Source organism: Coloeus monedula (assembly GCF_965178545.1).
Source record: "Coloeus monedula genome assembly, chromosome: 17".
In the NCBI taxonomy this organism is placed as follows: domain Eukaryota; kingdom Metazoa; phylum Chordata; class Aves; order Passeriformes; family Corvidae; genus Coloeus; species Coloeus monedula.
This window is the reverse complement of record NC_138797.1, coordinates 741,122-764,267: the sequence shown is the minus strand read 5'-3', so window position 1 is coordinate 764,267 and position 23,146 is coordinate 741,122. Positions and strand designations below refer to the sequence as shown.

The 23,146-nt window shown below is 56.5% G+C and overlaps 1 protein-coding gene across 2 annotated transcripts; it reads right to left on the bottom strand.

Annotated features, from left to right (window-relative positions):
* Positions 1 to 903: 903 nt before the first annotated feature.
* Positions 904 to 22,737, bottom strand: TP53INP2 (tumor protein p53 inducible nuclear protein 2). 2 transcript variants are annotated; one of them, XM_082292689.1, is made up of 4 exons: positions 22,577 to 22,737; positions 13,411 to 13,741; positions 9,931 to 10,240; positions 904 to 8,503 (listed from the first exon to the last, which is right to left on the bottom strand). In XM_082292689.1, the coding sequence occupies exons 2-4, from the start codon at positions 13,532 to 13,534 to the stop codon at positions 8,251 to 8,253; spliced, it is 687 nt and encodes a 228-aa protein (XP_082148815.1). In that variant the 5' UTR covers positions 13,535 to 13,741; positions 22,577 to 22,737; the 3' UTR covers positions 904 to 8,250. The 2 variants fall into 2 exon arrangements, with proteins under 2 accessions (XP_082148815.1, XP_082148816.1); XM_082292690.1 differs by having other exon boundaries at positions 9,931 to 10,060.
* Positions 22,738 to 23,146: the final 409 nt, after the last annotated feature.

Sequence of the window (23,146 nt, the reverse complement as noted above, 5' to 3'; positions counted from 1 at the left end):
TGAGCTCCATCTATCCCAAATAACCCTAGGCTTTGTCTCCAGCTGCCAGATTTGGTTTTCCCATGAGAGGGTTTATCAAAACTATGAAAGCTCTCAGCTATTTTTTCCATTCCCAATATCTAATCTAACATTTCTTTGAAGGGCTTTTCCCAGCAGCTGGGGGGTCATGGGTCTCTCTTTGGCTTGGCTCTACTGGAGGAGCTGGCACAGCCACTGGGCTGGGCAAGCCCCATCCCACCCCTGCCCAAAGCTGCTCATGACTGTGTCTCCTCTCATCTTGGGTATCTCCAAGGATGAAGACTCCTCAACATCTCAACCTGCTCCTGTGGCCAACCACCCTTCAGTGAGAAAGCATTTTCTTACGTGTAAGTGAAATTTCTTTTTTTTAACTTCAATTTGTGCCTCTCACCCTGTCCCTGCACTGAGAATGTTCCAGTTCTGTTTTCTGTACTCTCCCCATCAGGAATCCACACACAGGGGGGGATCTCCCTGAACCTCCTCCAGGCTGGGCAGTCCCAGCTCTCAGCCTCTCCTCATCTCCACGCCCTTGATCCCCTTGGAGGCATCTCTGCCTCTCGTGGGTGCTGAGAACATCTCACACTGTGCTTGGAGAAACAGCTGATGCTGCAGAGACTGGCTGCTCTGGGATTTTCTCAGGGCAATCGACATCTGCTTTAGCTCTGTCATCATCTGCTGAGTTGTTGGGTTCGGTAACGGGGAGGGGAAAAAAAATCCCCTCTGGCCCCTCAGCCTGTGCCATACCCTCCCCTGTGTGTCCTTGTCTTCAAAGGGGACTTTTTCTGTTACTTGTCTCTCACACCACCAACTTTTAGAAGCTTTTTTAAAAAACCAAAGCATTTTGCAGACAGATTTACTTGAAGGCTTTAGAGGACTACACATAAATAGATTTTAAATATATATTTTTTTTATTTCTTGTGATTTTTCTTTATATTAGATTTTTTTTTTCAGTCAAGAGACAGCATTACAACCTAACAACCAAAACCAGGTTACACACACACAGGCACACTACACAATGCATCCCAGGCAGTCGTGTCCTTCAGTCTGTCGACACACGGCAAATGTTTACACAATGTCCTAGAGGAGGAAACGCCCTTTCCCTACGAACCCTGCTTACACCAACTGAACACGTAACACACAAAAGGACGGGTTTTTGTTAGCTTCGAGTTTCAGACGAGGTCTCAGTCCTACAGCATAGGTGATGTAGAAAACGTGGGGCTGGTTTTCCCTCTTCTCCAAGATCCCCGAGTGGCAGCTGTGCCCCGTCCAGCAGAGCCCAGGGCAGGAGCTGCTCTGCCCCGAGCTGCCCGCGGGCGTGGGGCAGGAGGGCACGGGAACATTCTCCGGTGCATTTTGGGGAAGGCTTAAGGCAACCTTTTCCAACCATGGAACAGGCCATCTGTCCTGGCGCTCGTCCATCCTGCTGCTCCTGCTCCTGCTCCAAACACGGCCCGGTGAGCAACTGGGGTTTAGACTGAGCTTTTCAAAGCTGCCTAAGAGATTAAGTATATCCAAAATGCTAAATGCTTTTAAAAAAAAAAAAAAAAAGTAATCTTAATGCTTTTTGGGGCATTCATTCTGTTGGGCTTCTCTGAAAAACCCCACAGTGACTCTGAAAACAACACAGAAACACAGAAATATTGAAAACTGACTCCCTGGTCACCTCTTGCATAGGACTTGTAACTGCAGTTCAGTGATTATTCAAGTTCTGTAATTGTGTTTAAAAAAGATGCCAAACCATGAAAAAGGGTGAAGGCACATGTACAGTCAGTGCAGCATGAGGGAGGGTAATGTGTGGGCATGAGTTTTACAAGCAGATACCAGGGGTGGATCCATACAGATAGAATATTGCAGTGCTCGGTGGCTCTGTACAAGCACAGCTCTGACACAAGAGGAAATTTCACTTTACTGCTACGCCTTGTGCTGCTCCCTCATCCCCAGACTTCCTAAAGCATAAAGCTGAGGATAAGATCTCAGTGAGACTTGGGCACAGCTGCTCATGGCTTCCCCAGCAAGGATACATGAGGTGAATGCGAAAGAGCAGAGGAACTTTGGGCTCCCCTATGCAACCCCTTGTCAAGCTACACTTAGAATTTACTGTGCTGTTTTCCCCTCCATTTGCAGGGAATAAAATCTTCCCCCCCACCATGTAATGAAATAGGGTCAGAGTGGAAGGCAGAAAGATTCTCACATTAAGCTGCAACAGAGTGAAAGCTTTGCAGCTCTTTTTGTGCTCTGGAGCATGGGGCAGCATCCCTATATAAAATACAGGGTTGGAAAAGCAACCCCCTTGCCAGCCCAGGAGGTGTCAGCTCAGAATGAGTGACAGGGGCCACACCTGGGTGTCACCACTCTGCACAGAAGAACTGGAAAGATGATCACACATAAGAGCCACCTTTGCTATTAAAAGGAGCTGCTCATCCCTGTCATTCCTCTAAGGAGAGAGTTACAGGTTTAGTTAATGACAAATGTTCTCAAGGAGCAAAAAGAAAAGCTGATGGAGATGCATCAATGGACAGCCTGGAACAGGGAGACCTCCTGCCCAACTGTGTCCAGCTGTCCAGAGCCCATGGCTGGGGAGTGCCCTGGGATCCTGGAGACGAGCAAGGAGAAGGTGGCATCTCCAATAGGTTTGAGGACACCTCTCAGCAAAGAAGGGATTCTTGAGGCAGGCAGAGCCTTTCCCACTGCTGCATCCAGCTCCCACAGCCACATTCAGGCAACCTGTAGCAGCCACTCCAGTGATGGGAATGGGACGAGGACGGAGGCCGTGAGGATGACAGGAGGTTACTGACTTGTATGGAGCAGGTCTGAGAGACAGAAAGCTCCAGCTTGAAGAAGACAAGCCCTGAGGGGATCAGCCCCTTTTAAGGCCCGTTCCTGTCCCTGGTGGGTCTGCCCGTGGCAGTCCCCTGGGAGGGAGGGGCTGTCAGTGCTGTGGGTGTCCCTCCTCAGGCTCCAGTCCCTGCCAGCAGCTGTGCTGAGGCCACCACAGTCCAGTGGTGGAGAAGGGCTTGGGGGGAAGCTCTGTGAAGCTTGGGGGGATGCTGAGGTGCTGGTGCATCCCTCCTGCTGCCAGCAGCTATTTCTGAGTGCATGCAGCAAAGGAGGAGCAGCAAACTGGAGGCACATCAGAGTCACCCGTGGGAGGGGTGGCAGCTGACAATCCCCGGTGGCTCGAGAGTCCCCTGGCACCAGCTGGACATGGATGGCCTCTTGTTTTAACCCAGACACTCAGGGAAGACTCAAGGACTGCCACCAGCCATTCCCAGGGCAGTGGGGCTCGGTGCTGCCTTCTGAGAGATGCTGAGAATGATTTCTCTTGACTTAAGGTGACTTAGGTCTTCTTACTGTTTCCTAATTATTAGATGCTTGATCTTTGGGGGCTCACTTGTTTTTCAATAAATTCACATGAAGTTTAATTTCCACTTTATGCAGGGCAATGGAATTGATACTGATCCAGAGGGGCAACTGCAAAGCTGTGGGACTCAAGCCTAGAACCTCACTGGAGTATTTTTCATCTTTTTTTTCCTTTCTGGTATGGCAAGACATCTAAGTGGGTACTTTGCTCCCCAGCAGGGCTGGATAGAAGACAAAGAATTATCAGTATGATGTAAATGTAAAACTATTGATTAGAAACATGCCTAAAGAGAGAAGATTTCCACAGCAGTGATCTTTGGGATGAGCCATGCATTTATGTTATCCACAATGAGAAGGAAACACAGCCTCCCACGGAGAGAATCATTTCTCTTCCAGACCACGCTTTTGCAGCAGAGCTTCTTAGAAAGCACATTTGTGAGTGCAAATTTCAGAGCAACAGGTGAGGAGGACTTTTGCCCCTACTCCCTCTGCAGCCCTCCAGCCTCGCAGTGCCAAGCAAGAGCCAGAATTCAGTGCGAGAACTTCGCTGCAGCTGTCAGTGAGGGGTCCTGAGTGTGCCACAGCCTGGCCTTGCCAGTGCAGCAAGCACAGCCTTGGGGGCCTGGGGGCATGGGGGGCCCTGGTGCATCCCAAGAGGTGACACTTCTCCAGCAGGGCTGTCCCTCCTGGCCCCGTCACACTTCAGGGGTTCATCCCTCGCGCTGGGCCGGGCAGGCAGAGCGGAACCGGGCAGGCAGATGGAAATCCTGCTTGGAGAAGATCCCTGCACCATGGGGGCTTCAGTGGTGGAAAGATCCTTCCCTCCATAAGGGGTGTGACAAGCTCCAGCCATCACTGAGGGCACTGCCCCAGCCCGTCCCAGTGCCCTGCTGCCCCCGAGCCTGCGACTCCAGTACAGGGCTGGGAAGCTGCTGCTGGGGCTGGAGCCAGCTCAGGTGTCTGAGCCCAGCACTGCCATGCTGCCCAGCAGAGCTGACATGTACTGAACAGGCATTTGCCCAGGTCTCTCCACTCTCCCCTTTTTTATGCTTTCATTGCAAGAAATGCAAAACTTTCTTTCAGTTGCCTGCATCACCATTTCTCCAGGTGATCATTCCAATGGCTTGCCCCATCCTGGCTGTCTCCTGATCCCAGTGATGTGGTGGGTCACGCTGTAACACACAGCTCTGCTGCACTTCCCAAACCCTAGGAGCCTCAGTGCTGAAAATCTGTACGTGGTAGCTCACAAGCAAGTCTAAAAAGGGACCAGACACGTTCTAGTAGTTGTAAAGGTGAATTTTCAGGGCAATGAACAAATGAAGAGGGGCTGCAGCCCAGGAATGGTCCCACCATGAATGGCCACAAATTCTTTTCCACACAGGAGTGTCAGAGCACCCCACAGCTCCTGTCACCACCATGTGCTGCCACAGGCCACATCCCTGCAAGCACCCCAGAACCAAACCCCCCATTCTAACAGAGAAGCCTGGGAAAAAGACATTTTTAAAGACCCCAGCAGATTGGTTTGTCCCTGAGTCCATGCTGTAGTTTCCCCCTACACAAGTACAGAAAAGAAAGCAAAATTCACCCCACCTGTCCCAGCAGGACCAGCCCAAGTGCTCCCTGCAAACCAGAACCTTCCCACTGGAAGCACCACACAGCGCATCACAAATACTGGGTGCAAAAAAAAAAAAAAATTCCCAACAAACCCCTAAAAAATTCAATCCCACACCCCAAAACAAGCTACTGAATACCCACACTGGGCTGTGAAATATCTACACATGCACACGGGTGCAGACACAGGAAGTTCTCAGTTTTTAAGCACCTTTCATTTGTTTTAACATTTGAGGAGACAAAAAACCTCAGTGAAAAGGGGTTTTCTTGCTCTGGCAGCACTGGGCAGGAGGCCTGTGACCAGGCCAGGCCTTGTGCTTGCTGCTGGGCAGGAGCAGAACATTGCAGGTCTTCTGCAAAGCCCAGGCTGAACAGACCTTTGCCACAGCACAGGGAGGGTGGGTCATACTGGGGGCGAAGGGCTGGCAGGTGAGTGTCGGGTGTTAATACACGGCAAGGGTGCAAACAACAGAGGGGGCTTGCAGGAGCTCATTTGCTGTGGTTTGTGCACTCCACTGAGCTGCCAGAGGCTCAGGGTCTGGATTAACCTCTTCATGAAAACATTATTAATAATTTATTAATCCTTTATAAACATACTCTGGATATAAAGTGTGACAACAGTTCTGCTTCATCTCCTGTGCTGGCTGGGCACAGCATGATGAAAGACATCTCAGACTGGCATGGAAAGAAGAAAGGAAAAGAAAACTGTTTGAATTTGCTTCTGAAAACCAGGACGGAGAAAGATCACCTGTTTGGAATGGGCACTGGGGGCTGGGTGCTGGTGGCAGTGCCAGACTGAGACAAGTCCCCCCGGAACACGGCCAAAGGCCTCTGGCTCACAGCAGATGAGTGGGCTGCACGGGAGGGTTTCCAGAAGGGATTTCTCCTGGGGTACCATTTCCAGCAGTCGGGCAGGCACAGGAGAGCCTGGCAGGGGAGACATAGCAGGATCTGCCTCAGGGCCACTGCTCCCCCCAGCCTGTTCCTCTGGGAGCTGCCAAGGGGGCAATGGGGTCGCAGCCAGCCTCTGATTTCTGGAGTGTTCCAGGGGTTCTGGCAGCAACTTGGATGCACAGGAGGAGAATTTGTAGTGGAGACCAAGCTGGGGGCTGGACAGTGCTGGGCTTCACTTCTTGATGTGTATTGGGGCTGCAGAGAAAACGCTTCCTCTAATGCTGCTGCCCAGTGGCCACAGAGGGGCTCATCCAGCGACACGGGGAGAGCGGGATGGGAAGGCAGCACCCCATCAGACATCTGGGAGCTCGGGCTCAGCCCCTGCCTGTTGTCACATGCACCTGTGCCAGTGTCCCTGCACATGCCCTGCTCCCCATCCATCCCAGGCATCACTGCAGGGTGAAAAAAAGGCATCGAGTGTGAAGCCCAGGAAGCCAAAGGATGTAAACGCTCCCCTGGAGCCAGATGTCAGTCTCTTCGCCAAGAAGACAGCAGGGGTGGGACAGGGTGATCTGCAGTGTGGTGTCAGGCTTGGCGAGGGACAGAGGTTGCAGTGAGGCCCGAGGAGGGCGGGGCGATGCCGGGGGCACGGAATTCCCCAGCTCTGGGCTTTTGGGAACGCCGAGGCAGCGAAGGGGAAACGCTGCAGGTGAGCAGCAGCAGCCGGCTACTGCGGCCCAGGCTCCCTGGCCCAGAGCTGGGGGCTGTTGCTCCTAAGAAGGTTCATTTTGGTTTTAATCTCATTAAAAGAATTAATAACTATCAGCTGTCTTGAGTCTGGGCTCACCAAGACTCCTTCAGCCGAGGTGCCTGGCTGATATTAAGGGATGCAACATGGTGAGTGGAAGAACCTCTGGTGAAATTGGAATTTTCTGGAGTTGTGGAGGTATTTCTCGTCTTAGAGGGTGCGGGAATCCAGACTGTGAGCTGGTCGTGAGCAGGACTCTTTCGCAGGGCACAGGGTGCAAAACCAGTTCCTAAAAGGAGAGAACTGGGGGGCAGCTCAGTAAATTTCTGCTGGATTTGGAGCTATCTCAGCTGGTGCTGGAGCCATGTTCTTCCAAAGGCAGAAGGAGTCCATCATGGAGAGAGGAGGGATTTGCATTAAAAATCAGCATTGCCTAGCAGAGGAATTTGGCCCTTCATGGGAAAGGATGCAATTTTTAGTGGGGAAAGAAGATGCTCCTGTTACAGCTCCTCTTACAGCAATCCTCTCACTCAGGCCTGCCCCATCTTGACCCATTTCAGTGGCTCCCAGATCCATCTTTGTCCTTACTTCAGCCTCTTCCCTCCGGCCTCTTCTTCAGCATCCTTTCACCACCACCACCGACATGCTTTGGCCACCTTGGGGAAGCTGTGCAGATCCCTGCCCTCTCTCCCCTCCCGGGAACTGACACCAGGCAGACAACGCTCCTCGGCTTAACAGGGGCTCTTCTGAGTATGAAGGTACAGAGAGAAATATATACACACACATATACAGGCGTACCCACAGGGATACAGCTGTGGCTGGGGCAGGTGACTGGCTCCAGGAGGATGGGGCTCGCTCAGATGGGACCACCAGCCACGGTGATGCCACCCCAGTCTGGCCACCCCTCCTGGCACGGTAGCCAAGGGCTCCGGCGCGGCGCTGGGACGGTGCTTTGATTCCTGAGATTCCTTTTAAGGTTGATTTTTAAAAAGACCACCGTGAGGCACCAGGAGCCGCCTGGCTGGCCCAGCCACAGAGATTCCACCAGCGCTTTCAACCACAAGCCCCTTTGGGACTGGCAGTGGGGGGTTATCACGGTCAAATGTAGCTAAGAAATCGAGGGACAGGAGCACTTGCTGGTTTTGCAGGGCGGAAGCATTATTTAGTGTCATTGATGAGATTTTCCTAAAAATCCCCAATCTTGTGGCTTCATTGCTCTTGTCACTCCCGCTCGCTGTCTGTGTGACATCCCATCCAGGCTGTACATGGAGTCATGATGTGAGGAAAGGCACTGATGTCACAGGCTTATCAGGACAAACAGGCTTCACCGGGAACAGGCGTATTTCGGGAAGAGGTGATGTCACTGGGAATACCGATTTCCCACGTGAAGGCTGTCGAGGCTGTTGCGGAGGGGTGGCGTGGCCCTCCATGCCGGCGGCTCCAGGGGTTGTGGCCCAGACGGCATCGAGGGCGAGGGGCGCGGTGAGGGCGACAGGAGGAAGATGAGGAGTGCGGGCGAGGCGTGCGGGCGCGGGGAGTGGAGCGGAGCCGCCGTGTCCCGGTGTCCGTGGGGCCCGCACTCCCGGGGCCGGGGGCAGCCCCTGGGCGGGGGAGCGAGGTCAGTAGTTGCAGTGGCGCTGGCAGGGCTGGTGCACGAAGGCCCCGGGGAGCTGCTTGGCGCGGCGGGGCGGGCGCTGCCGGGCCCGGTTCTGCCGCTGCAGCGCCTTCTGGCCCAGGCGGTGCCGCTCCGCCAGCTGCTTGGCCCGCTGCAGCCGCTGCGCCTGCCCCGCCTTGTCCAGCGCCGCCGCCTTCACCGCCAGCGCCCGGCCGTGGTGCGCCACGGGCCGCTCCGGCCGCGGCTCCGGCCCGTCCCTGCGGAGACAGCGCGGTCAGCGGGACAGCGCTGCCCTCGGCCCGGCAGCGGGGGACAGAGCTCACCAACCCCCGCCCCAGCAGCCTGCGGAGAACAGGGATGCTCCAGCAAGGCAGGCTCTGCGACGCCCGAAAAAATCCAGACACCACCGGGAACTCCACTAAGTCCCTTGAGCCTGGTCTGTCTCCATCCCACTGTGACCCCTTTGGAGCCTTGGCTAGTCTCGGGTTCCCTTTAGCCCTTCTCTGCCCCCTCCAGCACTGAGGAGCTCCTGAAGCTCTGGAGATCAAGCTCCGGCCCTCAGGGAGACTTTGGAAAGAGTCTCAGTTAGGGGTCAGCTAGACAGGAATGGTGTCCAGAAACCAGGACCAGTGTCACCTAACCAGGAATGGTGTTCTCTAGCCCAGAATAGCACCCCTTATTAGGAATGCTGTCCCCTAACCAGGAACAGTGTCTCCTGGCCTGGAGCAAAGCTCACCCCAAATTCTTACTCCTCCCCGGCCCCACTGAGGGGCTCTAGGGGGAGGCGTTGGAGGGCTGGGACTGAGGGGACAGCAGCGACCCCATGGCAGGCAGGGCTTGTCCGGCAGCAGTCGGGCTGAGCATGTGTGTGCATGCTCCGGGTTTTCCCTGGGCTGCTGGGCAGTGGAGAGCAGCCCTGGGGGGAGGGCAGAGCTCTAGGATGTGGCCCCAGGAATGGGTGTGGAGGGCTCCAGCCCACAGGCCTGGGGGGAAAGGGGCCACTGGGGGCTTCTCTGTTTGATTTCCCCACTGCTAAGCTGGGGTTTGGAGCAAGGAGAAGCTGGTGGTGTCCCACTCCCCACAGCTGTGGGATACCCCTGTGCTGGGCCAGTCTGGGGCCAGGTGGGGGATTGAGGGGGGCTGAAGCACCCTCCTGCCTGGGGGACCTAGGGGTCCTCAGGGGGCCACTGTGCCCAAAGGCCACCCTGTCCCATGGGGTTTGCTTTGCTTGGGCCCTACCTATGCAAAACCCCGGTGCAAGCCCTGCCTGGCAAACCCCCCTGGGCAGGTGGCATTGGCAGGAGTGGAACTGACACGGGCGGCTGTGCCAGGAGACCCTGCTAAGGGCAGGGGAGATGAACACAGCCCTCTCCCACCACAGCCCAGTGCCAAGCTCATGTCCTGCACCCATGGCCAGCCGAATATGCTACTGAGACCCCTTAGCAGAGGATTTTGGGACACGGGGGCTGCCAGCCATGCACGGTGCCAGCTGGGGCACCCTGTCAGATAGGTAGGGTGTTCCCTGAGGTGGGCATGGGGACACTGATGTCCCCCACTACGTCCATGGGTGAAACATTCCTGGGTGTAGGTGGGGATTTGGGATGGCAGCACTGAGCATCCACCCCTGATCCCTCAGTGGGTGCTGGGGCTGCCGGCCCCCCAAACATCCTCAAAGTGCACTCACGCTGCAGCATCGTCCTCGGGGCCCTCCCCATCCACCTCGAGGGTGCTGGTGACGTAGACGGACATGCTGGGGTGCTCGATGAGCAGGTCCTCCATGGGGCTGCTCCCCACGCCGTCGGGGCCGGGCTCCTCTGCAGTAAAACAGGGGGGAGGGGTGACAAACCAACTCTCGTCCATCAAGCAGGGACCGGCCGGAGCCGGGGAAGCGGCCGGTGGCGGTGGCGGACCGGGGGGTGTCGGGCGGGGTCGCGCCGAGCGCCCGGTACCGCCAGCACCGGGGCGGCGGGCGGGGCCGGGGCGGGCACGGCTGCCTGGGGCGGGGGTGCAGAGCCATGCGGGGCACAGCGGGGACACACACACATACCATGTACAGTGGGGAGGGAGGGGGAGAGAAAGGGGCATCGTTAGTGCGAGAGACACCCACCGCCACCACACCGCCACACGCGGGCCCGGCGCCGCGCCCCGGCCAGAACCCCCCGCTCCGGGGACCCCTGGAAACGGGGCTGCTCGGACAAGGGGAACCGCGAGGCTGGGAAACCCGCAGGGTTTACTGCAGCAAGGGTTTGGTTGGTTGGTTTTTTTTTTTTTTCCTTCTCAAAATGAGAGCAGAAGTTCAGCCAGTGAGAAACGCTGCTTTCCCCGTTCTGATAGCACCTGAGCCGGGCCGGGCCGGGCCGGGGGAGCGCCGACACGCCCCTGCTCACAAACACCACCCAGCACTCCGCAAACATGGAAACCAAGCACACACAGAGCAGAAAAACAGTCCACACCTTTTCTCTGGAAGAAATCATGGGAATAAATTCTTCAGCAAAGGTTTTCACTGTGCCTTCAACTCCAGCCTGTTAGAGGCCAAATTTTGAGCGGCTGATCCAGAAGCTGACCCACCCCCCGCAGCCTTCCATGCCTTCCCTTCCTCATCTCTACCTTGGGCCGGTGCTTTTCTAGGCTGCCTGTGCTTGGAATTCCTGGTGCTGCAATGGGAGGGGAGCCTGCACCTAACTGCTGAGATGCCCACACCCATTCCCAGACTCATCAGGGGGATTTCAGGGAACTGGTGAGGGGGGAGGCAGTGCAGTATCTATATGGACACAGTGACCCTGCAGCTGGGTGAGGGAGCAGGAGGAAGCACAGATGAAGCTGTTCTTGCGTGGAGAAATGCAGAGCACGGGGCCGGGTGTTCCTGGCTTGGTGCATCCCCAGCTCCTCCTGCAGCTGATGCTCCAGCCCAGGGCTCAGGACAGGCCACAGCTGGCCTTGCAAACACGAGAATGTCTTTCTCCAGGTCAGAGGATATCAGTCTATTAATAGTTGCTGACATGCCAGGCTGGAGATTGTTTGTCAGCCTGGAGACAGCCACTGAGCCCGGCTGGAGCATCCCCGGGCCAGCAGCACTCCCACAGCAGTGGTCTGTGGGCACGAGGAGCACAGGGCTACCCTGTCCCCATCCTTCGCCAAGGTGGGTTTTAATGTCACAAGCAATATCTGGGGTTCCTCAAGTACCTCAGTGATGCTGCCACATCCTGGGAAGTGCTCTTTGCTCTCTCCCTGGGTGCTGAGCAGAGCCAGGCTAAGCAAGGGGGCAAGAATGGCATCAGAAACATTCCGGGAAGGGCAGAGTAGTTTGGGTGCATTTTGCAACACAGGGGGCAATGACCAGGCTGACAGGGGCCGAACCCAGAGGCTCCCTAGGTTGCCACTGCTGCTGAGAGCGAGCCAGGCCGGGAGCTGCTGCTGGCCACCACAGCTCCAAGGGGAAGGATGGGGCTGGAGTCTCCGGGTTTGGTTCTTGGAGTGCTTGGTATAACTCCAGCCCCAAAAACAGGGCTGAAAGAATCGGGTCTCCCACTGCTCAGGGACTGCTGTGGGAACAGACTGCAGCTGAATTAGCAGAGGGGTGGCATTCACTGGCAGACACCACTGGAAGCCAGCGCTGCACTGAGAGCCAAGGCACTTCACTGGAGCAACATGGGAGTGTTTTGTGCCAGAGTCAAGCCCTGGTCCCCTCTGAGCCATCTGCATCTCGACCCAGGGATCAGGGCTCACAGTAGCGTTTCTCTGGCTGGGGAAGCTGCTGGCTCCTCCTGCCATGCTTTAGGCTCACTGCAGCTGCTGCCAGCTGGCCCCGACACGTGGTGGCTGTGTGCCTGCTGCTCCAGGGACCTCCTTGCAACACCCCCTGCCATGGCACTGCCGTGACCCTCCCTGGACAGTCACCTGAATGCCCAGAGGACAGGGAATCCTCCACAGCTGCCCCTGCCCACACCACGCCCCATCCCAGGCTCATCCCTGCTCTGGTCCCCTCTCCAGGTCACTGCATATGGAAAAAAACCCTAATGAACAACTCGAATCACAAAAACAAGCATGGGGAACAGGCAGAGAACATCTGCTCAGTGACGTGCTGCCTGCAAGAGGGAGGACAAAACCCTCCTCTTAAACCTGCAGGATACATCTGTGGTCCCCTAGGCTGGGGTGTCACAACCAACCAGGGGCTACCAAAGCAGAGCACGGCCATCAGGAGCTCCTGCACAGCTCTTACTGCTGCTGGATTTGCAAGGAAAAGGTCATAAAAACATCATTGCAATTGGCTGAGTCATCAATCTACAACAGAAACTCCAAGGTCTGAACAGAGCAGGAGAAGATCTGCACAGGAAGAATTCAATCTGCCTGGTTAGTGTCAAACAGGGCTCTGGATGGCTCTGGGAATGGGGAGCCCTGTGGGCTCTCTAGGTACAGGGACCTGGTGCCAAACATCCCTTGTGCTTGGCATGGGCAGTGGGAATAACTTGGGAAGATAACCCCCATGGAGCTGAGATTTACTCCTCTCAAACGACCCAAACATGGCCAGATCACTGGTGGCACATCCCCAGCTGGGACAGGCAGGCACCACTGCCACCTGCCCTCACATGGGCACAACCCCACGCCCCCACCAGCGCCCCAGGACTGGGGTCTCCCAGGGGAACAGGCTCCTGGTTTGCTTTCAGCAGGGGCAGGGCAGGGAGCAGCTGAGCTTGGCTCCTCCTGGAGAAGTGCTGTCCTGGGCACAGCTCAGCCCGGGCCATGGCAGTGCCACAGCCGGTGGCAGAGCCTGCCAGGGCTGGGTCCCCACCCCACCGACCCCTGGCGGGCAGGATCACAGCAAAACTCCAGGGGACCTCCCTGGCTGGTGCATGGAGGCACCTGGAGGCTTCAGGGCAGCAGCAACCCCAGCTGGAGATGCTGATGCTGCTCCCACACTGGCAGAAAGTTGAGAACCATCACTGGGAGAGGAAAGGGAAAAAGGAGGAGCAGGTCAGGGGCTGCTGCAGTGACCACAGGGCTGGGCACCATGAGCAGGGCATGGGGACCAGGGGAGGAAAAATGAAGGGCAGAGCTGCTCCCGTGTGGTGTAAGCTCATCTGCTGACATCTCAAGGGTTTGCCCAGCTCTGAAGAGACAAGGTGCAGCAGAGGCTGTAGGAAGCCAGTTCTGTCACTTTCCTCACCTGCAAGATCAATTATGAGCCAGCCATCCTCCTCCTCCTCTTCCTCAACAAAGGGTTTGGGCTCCTCTAGGCCCTCTGGCGTGTTGCTGTCACTGAAGAAGAGGCTGGTGAGACGCTGAAACATGGTGGGGAGCAGTCCAGCAGGATGGACGGGGAGATAGAGCTACTGCTGGGCACCAGCTTCCAGGCACAGACACAGGAGAGATGGGCAGGGAGGGGAAAAACAGCCCTCGAGGTCTTGGTGACGGAGAAGTTTGGCTGCCAGAGAAATCAGAGCTAAGCGGTGTGTAGTGCAATTGTGAGGTTCTTCACTTGGCTTCAGTGCAAAGGCCTGTAAAAGGGAGAGAAAAAGGAATAGCACATTAAAGCAGGCCAGCAGTGTGGCCCTCCTGCATCCCAGGGGCTCAGCTGGGCTCAAGGGGACAGCAAAACGGTGGCTCTGGCACTGACCTGTGCCATGGGCTGTCCCAGCTGGTGTCATACCTGAAAGCAGCAGTGAAGGGCTGTGTCCTGCAGCCCCCACCTGCATCACGCCCCGCAGTGTGTTCCCATCCTGGGTGGGGTGTCCCAGGAGACCCATCCCCAGGAGCTGGCAGGGACAGAGCCAGACACTGTCCCTAAGTCAGGCAAACATGCAAAGCTCCTGGCAGCAGGCAGGGTGAGGACACTGTTGTCACAGAATCCCAGACTGGTTTGGGTTGGAAGGGACCTTACAGAGCATCTCATCCCACACCCCTGCCATGGGCAGGGACAGTTTCCACTAGACCAGGGTGCTCCAATCCCCATCCAACCTGGCTTTGGACACTGCCAGGGATCCAGGGGCAGCCACAGCTGCTCTGGGCACCCTGTGCCAGGGCCTCCCCACCCTCCCAGGGAACAATTCCTTCCCAGTATCCCATCCATCCCTGCCCTCTGGCAGTGGGAAGCCATTCCCTGTGTCCTGTCCCTCCAGGCCTTGTCCCCAGTCCCTCTCCAGCTCTCCTGGAGCCCCTTTAGGCACTGGAAGGGGCTCTGAGCTCTGCTGGAGCCTTCTCTTCCCCAGGTGAGCACTCCCAGCTCTCCCAGCCCGGCTCGGAGCAGAGGGGCTCCAGCCCTTGGAGCATCTCCATGGCCTCCTCTGGACTCACTGCAGCAGCTCCACGTGCTCCTGATGTTGGGTCCCCAGGGCTGGAGGCTGCTCTGCAGGTGGGGTCTCACCTGAGTGGGCCAGAGGGGCAGAATCCTCCCCTCCCATGCTGCCCACACTGGGGGGACAAGCCCAGGATGCTGTTGGCTCACAGTGTTGTTCACATCCAGCCTCTCACCCCAGCCCTTTGTGGGTCTCTGCTTCATGTCTGCTCAGCTCATCACTGTTTTACCCCTGGGGAAGCAGATTCCCCCCAGTGTGGGGGGAGGTCAGCACTCATTAATTTCATTAACAAATGCCAAGCTCCTGGCAAGGCATGGGAATGGCAGCCAAAAGGTGCAGAGTGTTACTTGTGTGTTATTTGTGTGCCTTTTGGTCCAGAGACATTAAAGACATTTATGGCATTTAAAGGCCTAAAATGTCATCAGGAGCTCAGTGCAGTGAGAGGGGACAGTGCTTGGCACACTGATGTGGGTGCATTCAAAGGGCAAAGCCCCAGTTCATGGCCCTGTTGACCAAGGGGCCATGGAGCTTGTGAGTGATCCTCCAGCCAGGGGAAACTCTATCTGCTCCAGGCAGCGTGGAATGGGAAGGGTACAGGAGGCACCATGTGTGCATACACACCCCAGTCCTCCGGCAGCTCAAGTTCTAGCTCAGCCCTGCTGCCCAGGGAAGTGGCTTCCCCAGTCCCAGCACCCTGGGAAGGTGGCTGGCATGGGCACTGCAGTTCTGGGGCTCAGGCACTCTTTTATTCATCCCTGTGGGATGGCAACACCTTTTGCAGTCTCTCATGTGCCTCAGGAGGAACAACATCTGCTCTACAAGGCAGAGAATCAAAGGAGCCTTTCCCCTGGATGGGATCCCCTGGACCTCAGGGGCTCTGATCTCCACCACTCCCAGACGCAGAAGAGTCAACGAGCATGAAGCAGCCCTGCCAACACCCAGCTCTCCCTCCCTGGCACGGCCAGGGCAGCAGTGTGACACTACCTGTCCCCTAGGGCAGGTCTCAAGCCCCTGGTGACTCCAGTTGCCCCAGAGGCATGAGGCAGACCATGAGCCACAGCTGTGCCCCGCTGCAGACTGCTCAGGGGTCCAGAGCAGCTTCCCACTCACTCTGGGATGGCTCGGCTGAGGCTCATGGAGCCTCCCACCAGGAAGAATCAGAGGTCAGGAAGGACTCTCTGTGTCCTAAGAGGGTCCCTGGCTTCCCCTGGAGCCACTGAGCAGGGAGGGTTTGAGCACTGAGACATGACAGAGTTGTTTCTCTGACCCCACAACCACAGCAAGGCCTCGGCCATTCTGTTACCCTCCAGTGCTCCCAGTTAAATCAGCCCCTTTACCTGGATCAGTAAAGCACAATAATGTAAGTTAGGGAAAAAACACGAGGAGGGGCTGATGCCCGGCTGGGCTTTGAAGGGACTCTGGTGTGCTCCACGCCGAGCACAGTGGGATTTCCCTCCCCCACGATGCCCATGTGCATCCATCTCCCACCGGGCCAGGCTGCCACAGGCCACCCTGGCCAGCCCTGAGGGCTGTGGCACACAGCCACAGCTTCACCACGCCAGCTCTGCCTGGAAGCCGGGCACCTGCCTGAGCACTCACCTAGTCAGTAAATAGCTTTTAATATGACATTAATATTATTTATTTAAGAAGTTTATTAGATATCTAATTGTGACAGAAACTCCACAGCTCCCAGGTCCCTGTTGGTGATGTCCCAGAGTCTCCCACTCTTTGCTCCTCCCCAGGTGCCCGGGCAGGAGGGACTGGGGCAGCTCGTGACAGGCACAGGGGTCCCAGGGAGCTCCAGTCCCCCAAGGCCACCATGGCCCTGGCTCAGGGCAAGGCCACGAGTGGGCTCATGTGCTTATTGAGCTGGGCCGTTTCCAGGCTGGCAGAAGTGCTGAGCCAAAGCTGACCCCAGTGTCCCCAGGCAGGTCCTCAGGATGACACTCTGGGGCTGGGGACTGCAGGGTCCCTGGGCTGTGTCCCAAGCCTGCCATGCTGGGAGGACACTGTCAATGCTCTTGACCTACCTCATGCAATTGTCAGTCTTTTTCCCTGCTAGACATGGGTGTCACCCAACAGCAGAGCTAGGGACAAGAGCGGGCACACAGGGACAGGGGAAGTCAGGGCCCCAGTCTGGTTGCCAGGGGAGGGTCACTAAGAAAGCACCTGAGCAGCTACCACAGGACAGGGGCTGAGCCAGGCAGGGATTTTGCTGTTGCCTAAGCAAAGTCTTGCAGCAGTGAGTGCTTCCCATGCTCTGCAGGCTTGGCTTTGGGAGCCCCCTGCAAGGGGCTCGTCCTCCAGCAAGCTCAAAGTCAAGTGCCCAATGACCCAGCCAAAACCTTTTAGTTTTCTTTTGTTAAAACATGACAAAAGCTTTCACAGGACAGCAGGAAAGCTGATCCCCCAGGAACAGCTCAGAGCACCCCCCTGCTTAGGGACTGGTCCCCAGAAAATCACAGGATGCAGGCAATGGGAGTAAGGTGTCTGGACTCCCCAGGTGCCCACCCCAACCCAGAGGTATTTTCTCTTTTCTGAAGACACAACAGACACTTATTTTCGATTGTCCCCTCTCCTAAATTTAACTTCTTAAGTTAAGGCACAGGGGCTCACAGGCAGCTGCCATAGCTCTGGAGGAAGTGGGAGAGAGTTAAAAGCTCCCCTAAGAGCAAAACTTGAAATGGATAATTTGAAAGGCTCATTCCCTGAAGGATTCAAGTAAATCACCAGCTGTCACCCTCTCTGAGATAGGGAGCGTGGGGTGGCCCTGACCCCTTTACTGGTGCAAGGGAATCTGTGCCATGGGTGGGCTACAGTGGCAGGATCAGCCCCATGGTGGTGTCCAGGAAGCTGCAGGGGGCTCCTGGCAAAGCCTTCAGGATCAAACCTGCAGGATGAAGGGAGGAGCAAGGCCAAAAGGCAGTCAAGGGCCAAAGTGAGCATTAATCCTTGCCCTCACTTTATCCTGTCTCCTCTGAAAAACTCAGATTAAAGAAGCAGGATGAAGCTCTGATCTCCAAAACTCTCAGCAGGTTTGTGGATGACACTGAGCTGCGTGGAGCAGTCAGTTCAGCAGAGGGAAGGGATGGGGCATCCGGAAGGTCCTGGGCAGGCTGGGGGAGTGGGCTCATGTGAACCTCATGAAGTTCAGCCAGGCCAAGTGCAGGGTCCTGCACCTGGGTCAGGGCAGCCCCACACCAGCACAGGCTGGGGCTGCTGGGTGGAGAGCAGCCCTCGAGAAGGACTTGGGGGTGCTGGTGGTGACAAATTGGATGTGACCCAGCCATGGGCACTGGCAGCCCAGAAACCAACCCTGTGCTGGGCTGACCCCACAGCGTGGGCAGGGGTGAGGGGGGATTCTGCCCCTCTGCCCCGCTCAGGTGAGACCCCACCTGCAGAGCAGCCTCCAGCCCTGGGGACCCAACATCAGAAGGACCTGGAGCTGCTGCAGTGAGTCCAGAGGAGGCCATGGAGATGCTCCAGGGCCGGAGCCCCTCTGCTCTGGAGCCAGGCTGGGAGAGCTGGGAGTGCTCACCTGGAGGAGAGGAGGCTGCAGGGAGAGCTCAGAGCCCCTTGCAGGGCCTAAAGGGGCTCCAGGAGAGCTGGAGAGGGACTGGGGACAAGGGCTGGAGGGACAGGACACAGGGAATGGCTTCCCACTGCCAGAGGGCAGGGATGGATGGGATACTGGGAAGGAATTGTTCCTGGGAGGGTGGGGAGACCCTGGCACAGGGTGCCCAGAGCAGCTGTGGCTGCCCCTGGATCCCTGGCAGTGCCCAAGGCCAGGTTGGATGGGGATTGGAGCACCCTGGTCTAGTGGAAAGTGTCCCTGCCCATGGCAGGGGTGTGGGATGAGATGCTCTGTAAGGTCCCTTCCAACCCCAACCATTCTGTGAGTCTGCAATCTCCCAGCCCCCCTAGAAGGGAGCAGCTCCTGGCCTTGAGCTGCTCCAGACCCTCCCTGGCAGCCACCAAGCTCCTCCATCAGCTCACCATGGAGAGCTCAGGGTGACCTGCTCAACCCTTCACGAGGCAAAAGACTCCTTGGCTGGCTCCTACCCAGACAGTGAGATGGCCCCGTGCCACCTCAGTCCCTGCAGGTTCCAGCAAGCATTTCTCTGGCTGGGGCAGCCAGTAGCAGATCAAGCTCTGAAGTTTATCCAGGTATTTGGAAAGCCTCTGCTTTCCCTGCAGCAAACATTTGCCCCATTTACAGCAGGGAATGGAGGGCCGGCAGCCTCCACGGGAACTGCAGCACAGGAGGGACCCAACTGTGTCCCTGACAGGGACTGAAATCAGTGCTGTGCCTCGTCACCAGGCAGAGGTGGTGCCCACGGAGCCAGTTTGCACTAGGACGTGGCTTCTCTTCCTCTCAGGTCCCTTCTTCCAGCTGTCCTGTGTCTGCAGGTGCCCCACATCTGTGGGGGAGGTGTGTCCCAGGTGTCCCCCCTCGGGACATAAGGGGACTCCCTGTGCACCACATCCTTGGGGCTGAGCTGCCCCAGAAACCACACACTGACCTCCTGTCCCCTGCCAGAGCTGGGGCCACCACCACAGGACAGCTGCCATCCTTCCCAGGCCTCCACAAGCCCCTTACTCGGCATGTCAGCCCCATCCCAGGCACTGCCAGCACAAGGGGACAGCCCACCAGGGACGCTCACTTGGGGACAGATGAGTTTCTAAATGAATTACGTTTATCAGAATCCTTCCACAAAGTCCAACAGCCTTTTACAACAAGCCAGAAGGTATTAAAAATATTAGAAGTTAAAGTGGAAGTAAGGAAACCACAGTGCATCAAGTTATTTTTTCCCCTTCAGAAACCTTGACACAATAATTCGTTTTCTGAGTCACCGTGGCTGCAAATAACCCCAGGAGCTAAGAATAGGGAACAGCATCGGCAGCAAAGCCCTGGGATGCGCCAGGAGCTCGCCGGGGCAGGAGCTGCAGCGCCACGGGACTGGCAGCTCTCAAAAGTCACAGTCTGCAAGAACAACAGCAACTCCCCTTGGAAATGGCAACAGGCTCCCTGAAACTTTCCATAAATACTGGGCGGGAGGGATGCTGCTGGCAGGCGCAGGAGCGCTCCTTCCTCGGCACAGCTAAGAATACCCCGCGCAGGCATCCCGGCAGGCGGCAGAGGTACAAATCAGGTGCCTTCCTCCAACCCACTTGGGAAACGGGATTTTCAACTCGTTCTACCTAAATCAGACAACCATTTCACAGGCTCATTGTGCTGGATGTATGAAAATCCTAAACCTGGCACAGAAACACAAAACACAGGAGAAGGGGGTCCGGCAGCTGGGCAGCTCAGGCGAGCTCTGCTCGTCACCCCAGAAATGACCAGTGAATCATCCCTGTGCTGTCCTCTCTCCATGCCCATCAAGGGAGGGACCAGAGCTGGCAGAGACCTGCCTGGGACAGTTTGGCGGGGCTGAATTGATGCATTTGGTCCCACAACAACTGTGCCACAGGTCCAGCTGATCCCATTGCTTTGCCAGCAGGCCCATTGATGGGATTCCCTTGGGGGAGCCCTGGGCACAGGGGCAGAGCTGCACCCCGAGGTGCTGCTGGCACAGACAGGCTGATTCCAGCAAAACAGAGGCTGATTCACAGCCAGAGTCTCTTCCATGGCAGATCAGGGGAGTAGAGGGGGGGAAGGCACAGAACAGTTTGAAAAATCCCTACAGAACTCTTCATCATGAGACTCTTCTTATTAACGGCAGACCAGGACAGGACCTGGAAGGGCTCTCCTCAGCCAGTCCAGGGTCTCAGCAGGGACTGGAGTTCCCACATGCTCCTCCAGATCCTGCCTGAAGGAGAAGGACCCTGCAGAATGAGGGGGAAATGTTTTTCCCAGAGCTGGTCTCTGCATGCACACCGGCTCTTGTGTCACTGCTGCAGGAAGGTCCTTACCCCAAGGACAAATGTGACCTTGTGCTGTTTGATATCATCACACACAGTCCTGGAAAATCTGCCAGTGGCTGGCAGGATCCAGGAAATTTTAGATTTGCCATGAGCTGTGCTATGAAATTTTAGAACCTTCTTCTCTGGGATGCGTTGGGTGAAGCATCCCAAGGAGCGAAGCATCCCGAGGAGCTGCACACCGGGAGGGGAGCAGCCCAACCTCACAGCCTCCATAAATCACAGAGGCTGAGCAGTACTTGGACACCACAAACACCCCGAGCTGCCCAGCAGCTCCCCCCAAGCCCACCCAGTGCCCCACTCACTGTGCAGTCAGCATCAAAAACCCCTTAGATACAAGTTTATGTCACAGGGTTTTCCAGTCTTATTACAAGCAGCTGTTACCATTTTATTATCTGGGGAGACACTTTTGTATTTTTCCTTTTGTGTTCAGCCAGATAAGCAGCAGTTTGATGCAACAGGTGCCCAACAGTGACAGTGACCTACAGCAGACAGCTTTTGTCTTTTTTTGTTGTAGGTTTGTTGTTTGGGTTTTTTTCTTGGGGGGGGGGGAATATAAAAGGAGAGGAAAGATTTATTGATTTATTTTAGAGCAAAACAACACAGTTCTTGGCACTCTATAGATTAAGCCTGGTGGGAAAGGAGGTCCAGCACAGTCCTGTACCAGAGCCCAACACCTGTTTCTGGGAGGGTTTCTGGGATGGTTTCCTACCCCAGCAAAACCTTGGCCAAACAAGCAATAGCACTTGGCAGCCACCCAGCTCAGTCCTCTTTGGTGCCACTTCAGCACTGGGTATTGCTGGGCTCAAGGGAGACAGTTTAATCCACTATTTTGGGATCCCAGGGTGCCAGTCTCTTTGCCTACGTGCTCTGACAGGGCTGTAGCTCCCCTACACAAAAATGTGTATGTATGTGCATAAAATAATTACAAGAGCAATAATGTCCTTTTTTAACCCTTTTCTACACTCCACAAAGTCCAAGTTTTTCCACAATGAGTCTCCCCAGATGGGAGGAGGATTAGTTTCCAGGGCCTGCCAGGGTCACCCAAGCTGAGGTGAGAGACACAAAATCCAGAGGAAAGTTCCCTTTTAGGACTGTTTTGAGCTGTCCCAAAGGAGGTGCCCTTAGAGCAGCAATAACAGAAGGGGATGCTGTGTGTGGTACCTGAGGGACTCCTGGGTGCAGCACCCTGGGATGTGGTGGAGTTGCCCCACGGCACAAACCTCAGCCTGGCATTGCCAGCACCCTCCCCCTGCCACGCACGGCCCCTTCCTGGGCAGCACAACTAAACTCAATAAAAATACCAAAGCATACATCTGAATCTCATTAAAACTGGTGGGATTTACAAAGACAACTGAGATCTAAAGACAGCAGAATTCCAAAGCACCAAGGATTTGCTGGAACTAAGTTAAATAGGTAATACTTTTCTGCATTCGAGATTTACATCTATTTACATTCTTTACACAAATGTATTCTATATAGTATCCTATATATACTGTATTTTATATAGTATATAGTATAGGAAGGTGTCCCTGCCAGGACAGCCCCCGCAGGGGGTTGGAACGAGATGATGTTTAAGGTCACTCCCAACCCGACTCATTCTGTGATTCTATGACATACTTCATCGATTAACATATACTTATATTTATATATTCGCATTCCTTTTCCAATAAGCCACATTTTGCACCCGAAGAGCGTCTAAACATCACGGGGGGAAACACACGCACGTTTCCTGCTCAGAAAAGCCACAGCAGCGAGTGGCGCGGGAGGGACACGGGGGTCGCCCAGGCGTGTCCACCACGGCCACGTCCCCGGGCCAGCCGGGCCAGCCCCACCATCGCCCCCGGGGTCACGGCGGGACAGGGGGGAAGCGCCGTGACGTCTCAATGTCATATGCAAATGACGCGACGTCACCGCAGCGCAACCAATGGGAGCGCGGAACGACCGCGAATCTTAATCCGGTGATGAAGAAACAAAACAACAGGCGCGGGGGCCGAACCGAGGGGTCCCGGGACGAGCCCACCCCCCCCCCCGGGCCCCCTCCCCGCACGGGCGGTGCGAGCCCGACAAACCCCAACCCCGCGGCCCCGACCGCGTCCCGAGGGGACTCACCGGCCCTGCGGGTCCCGGAAGGCGCTGAGGCGGTGCTGGTGCGGGTGCTGGTGCGGGTGCCGGGGCGATGCCGGGGCGATGCCGGTGCCGGTGCCGGTGCCGGTGCGGACCCCGCGGTTCTGCCGAGCGCGCGCCGCTCCCCCGCACAAATCGGGACCTTCCGACAGCTGATCGTGACGTCACAAAGCGGCTCCGCCCCCCGCCGCCGCAGCCAATGGGAGCGGGCGCGGGGAGGGCGGGGCCCGCCCCGGGGTGGGGACGGGGAGCGGGGTCCCGGGGGGCCGCGGGGGCCGGTTCGGTTCGGTTCGGTTCGGTTCGGTTCCGTTCGGTTCCGTTCCGTTCCGTTCGGTTCCGTTCGGTTCGGTTCCGTTCGGTTCGGTTCGGTTCGGTTCCGTTCCGTTCCGTTCCGTTCCGTTCGGTTCCGTTCGGTTCCGTTCGGTTCCGTTCCGTTCCTCCGTGCCACGGGGCCGAGGCGGCGGCAGAGCCCCGGGCAGGGAGCGCCGAGGGGCTGGGGACCGCCGGGGCCGTGGGGCGAGAAGGGAAAGGATGGAGACCCCCAGAGTGCTGGGG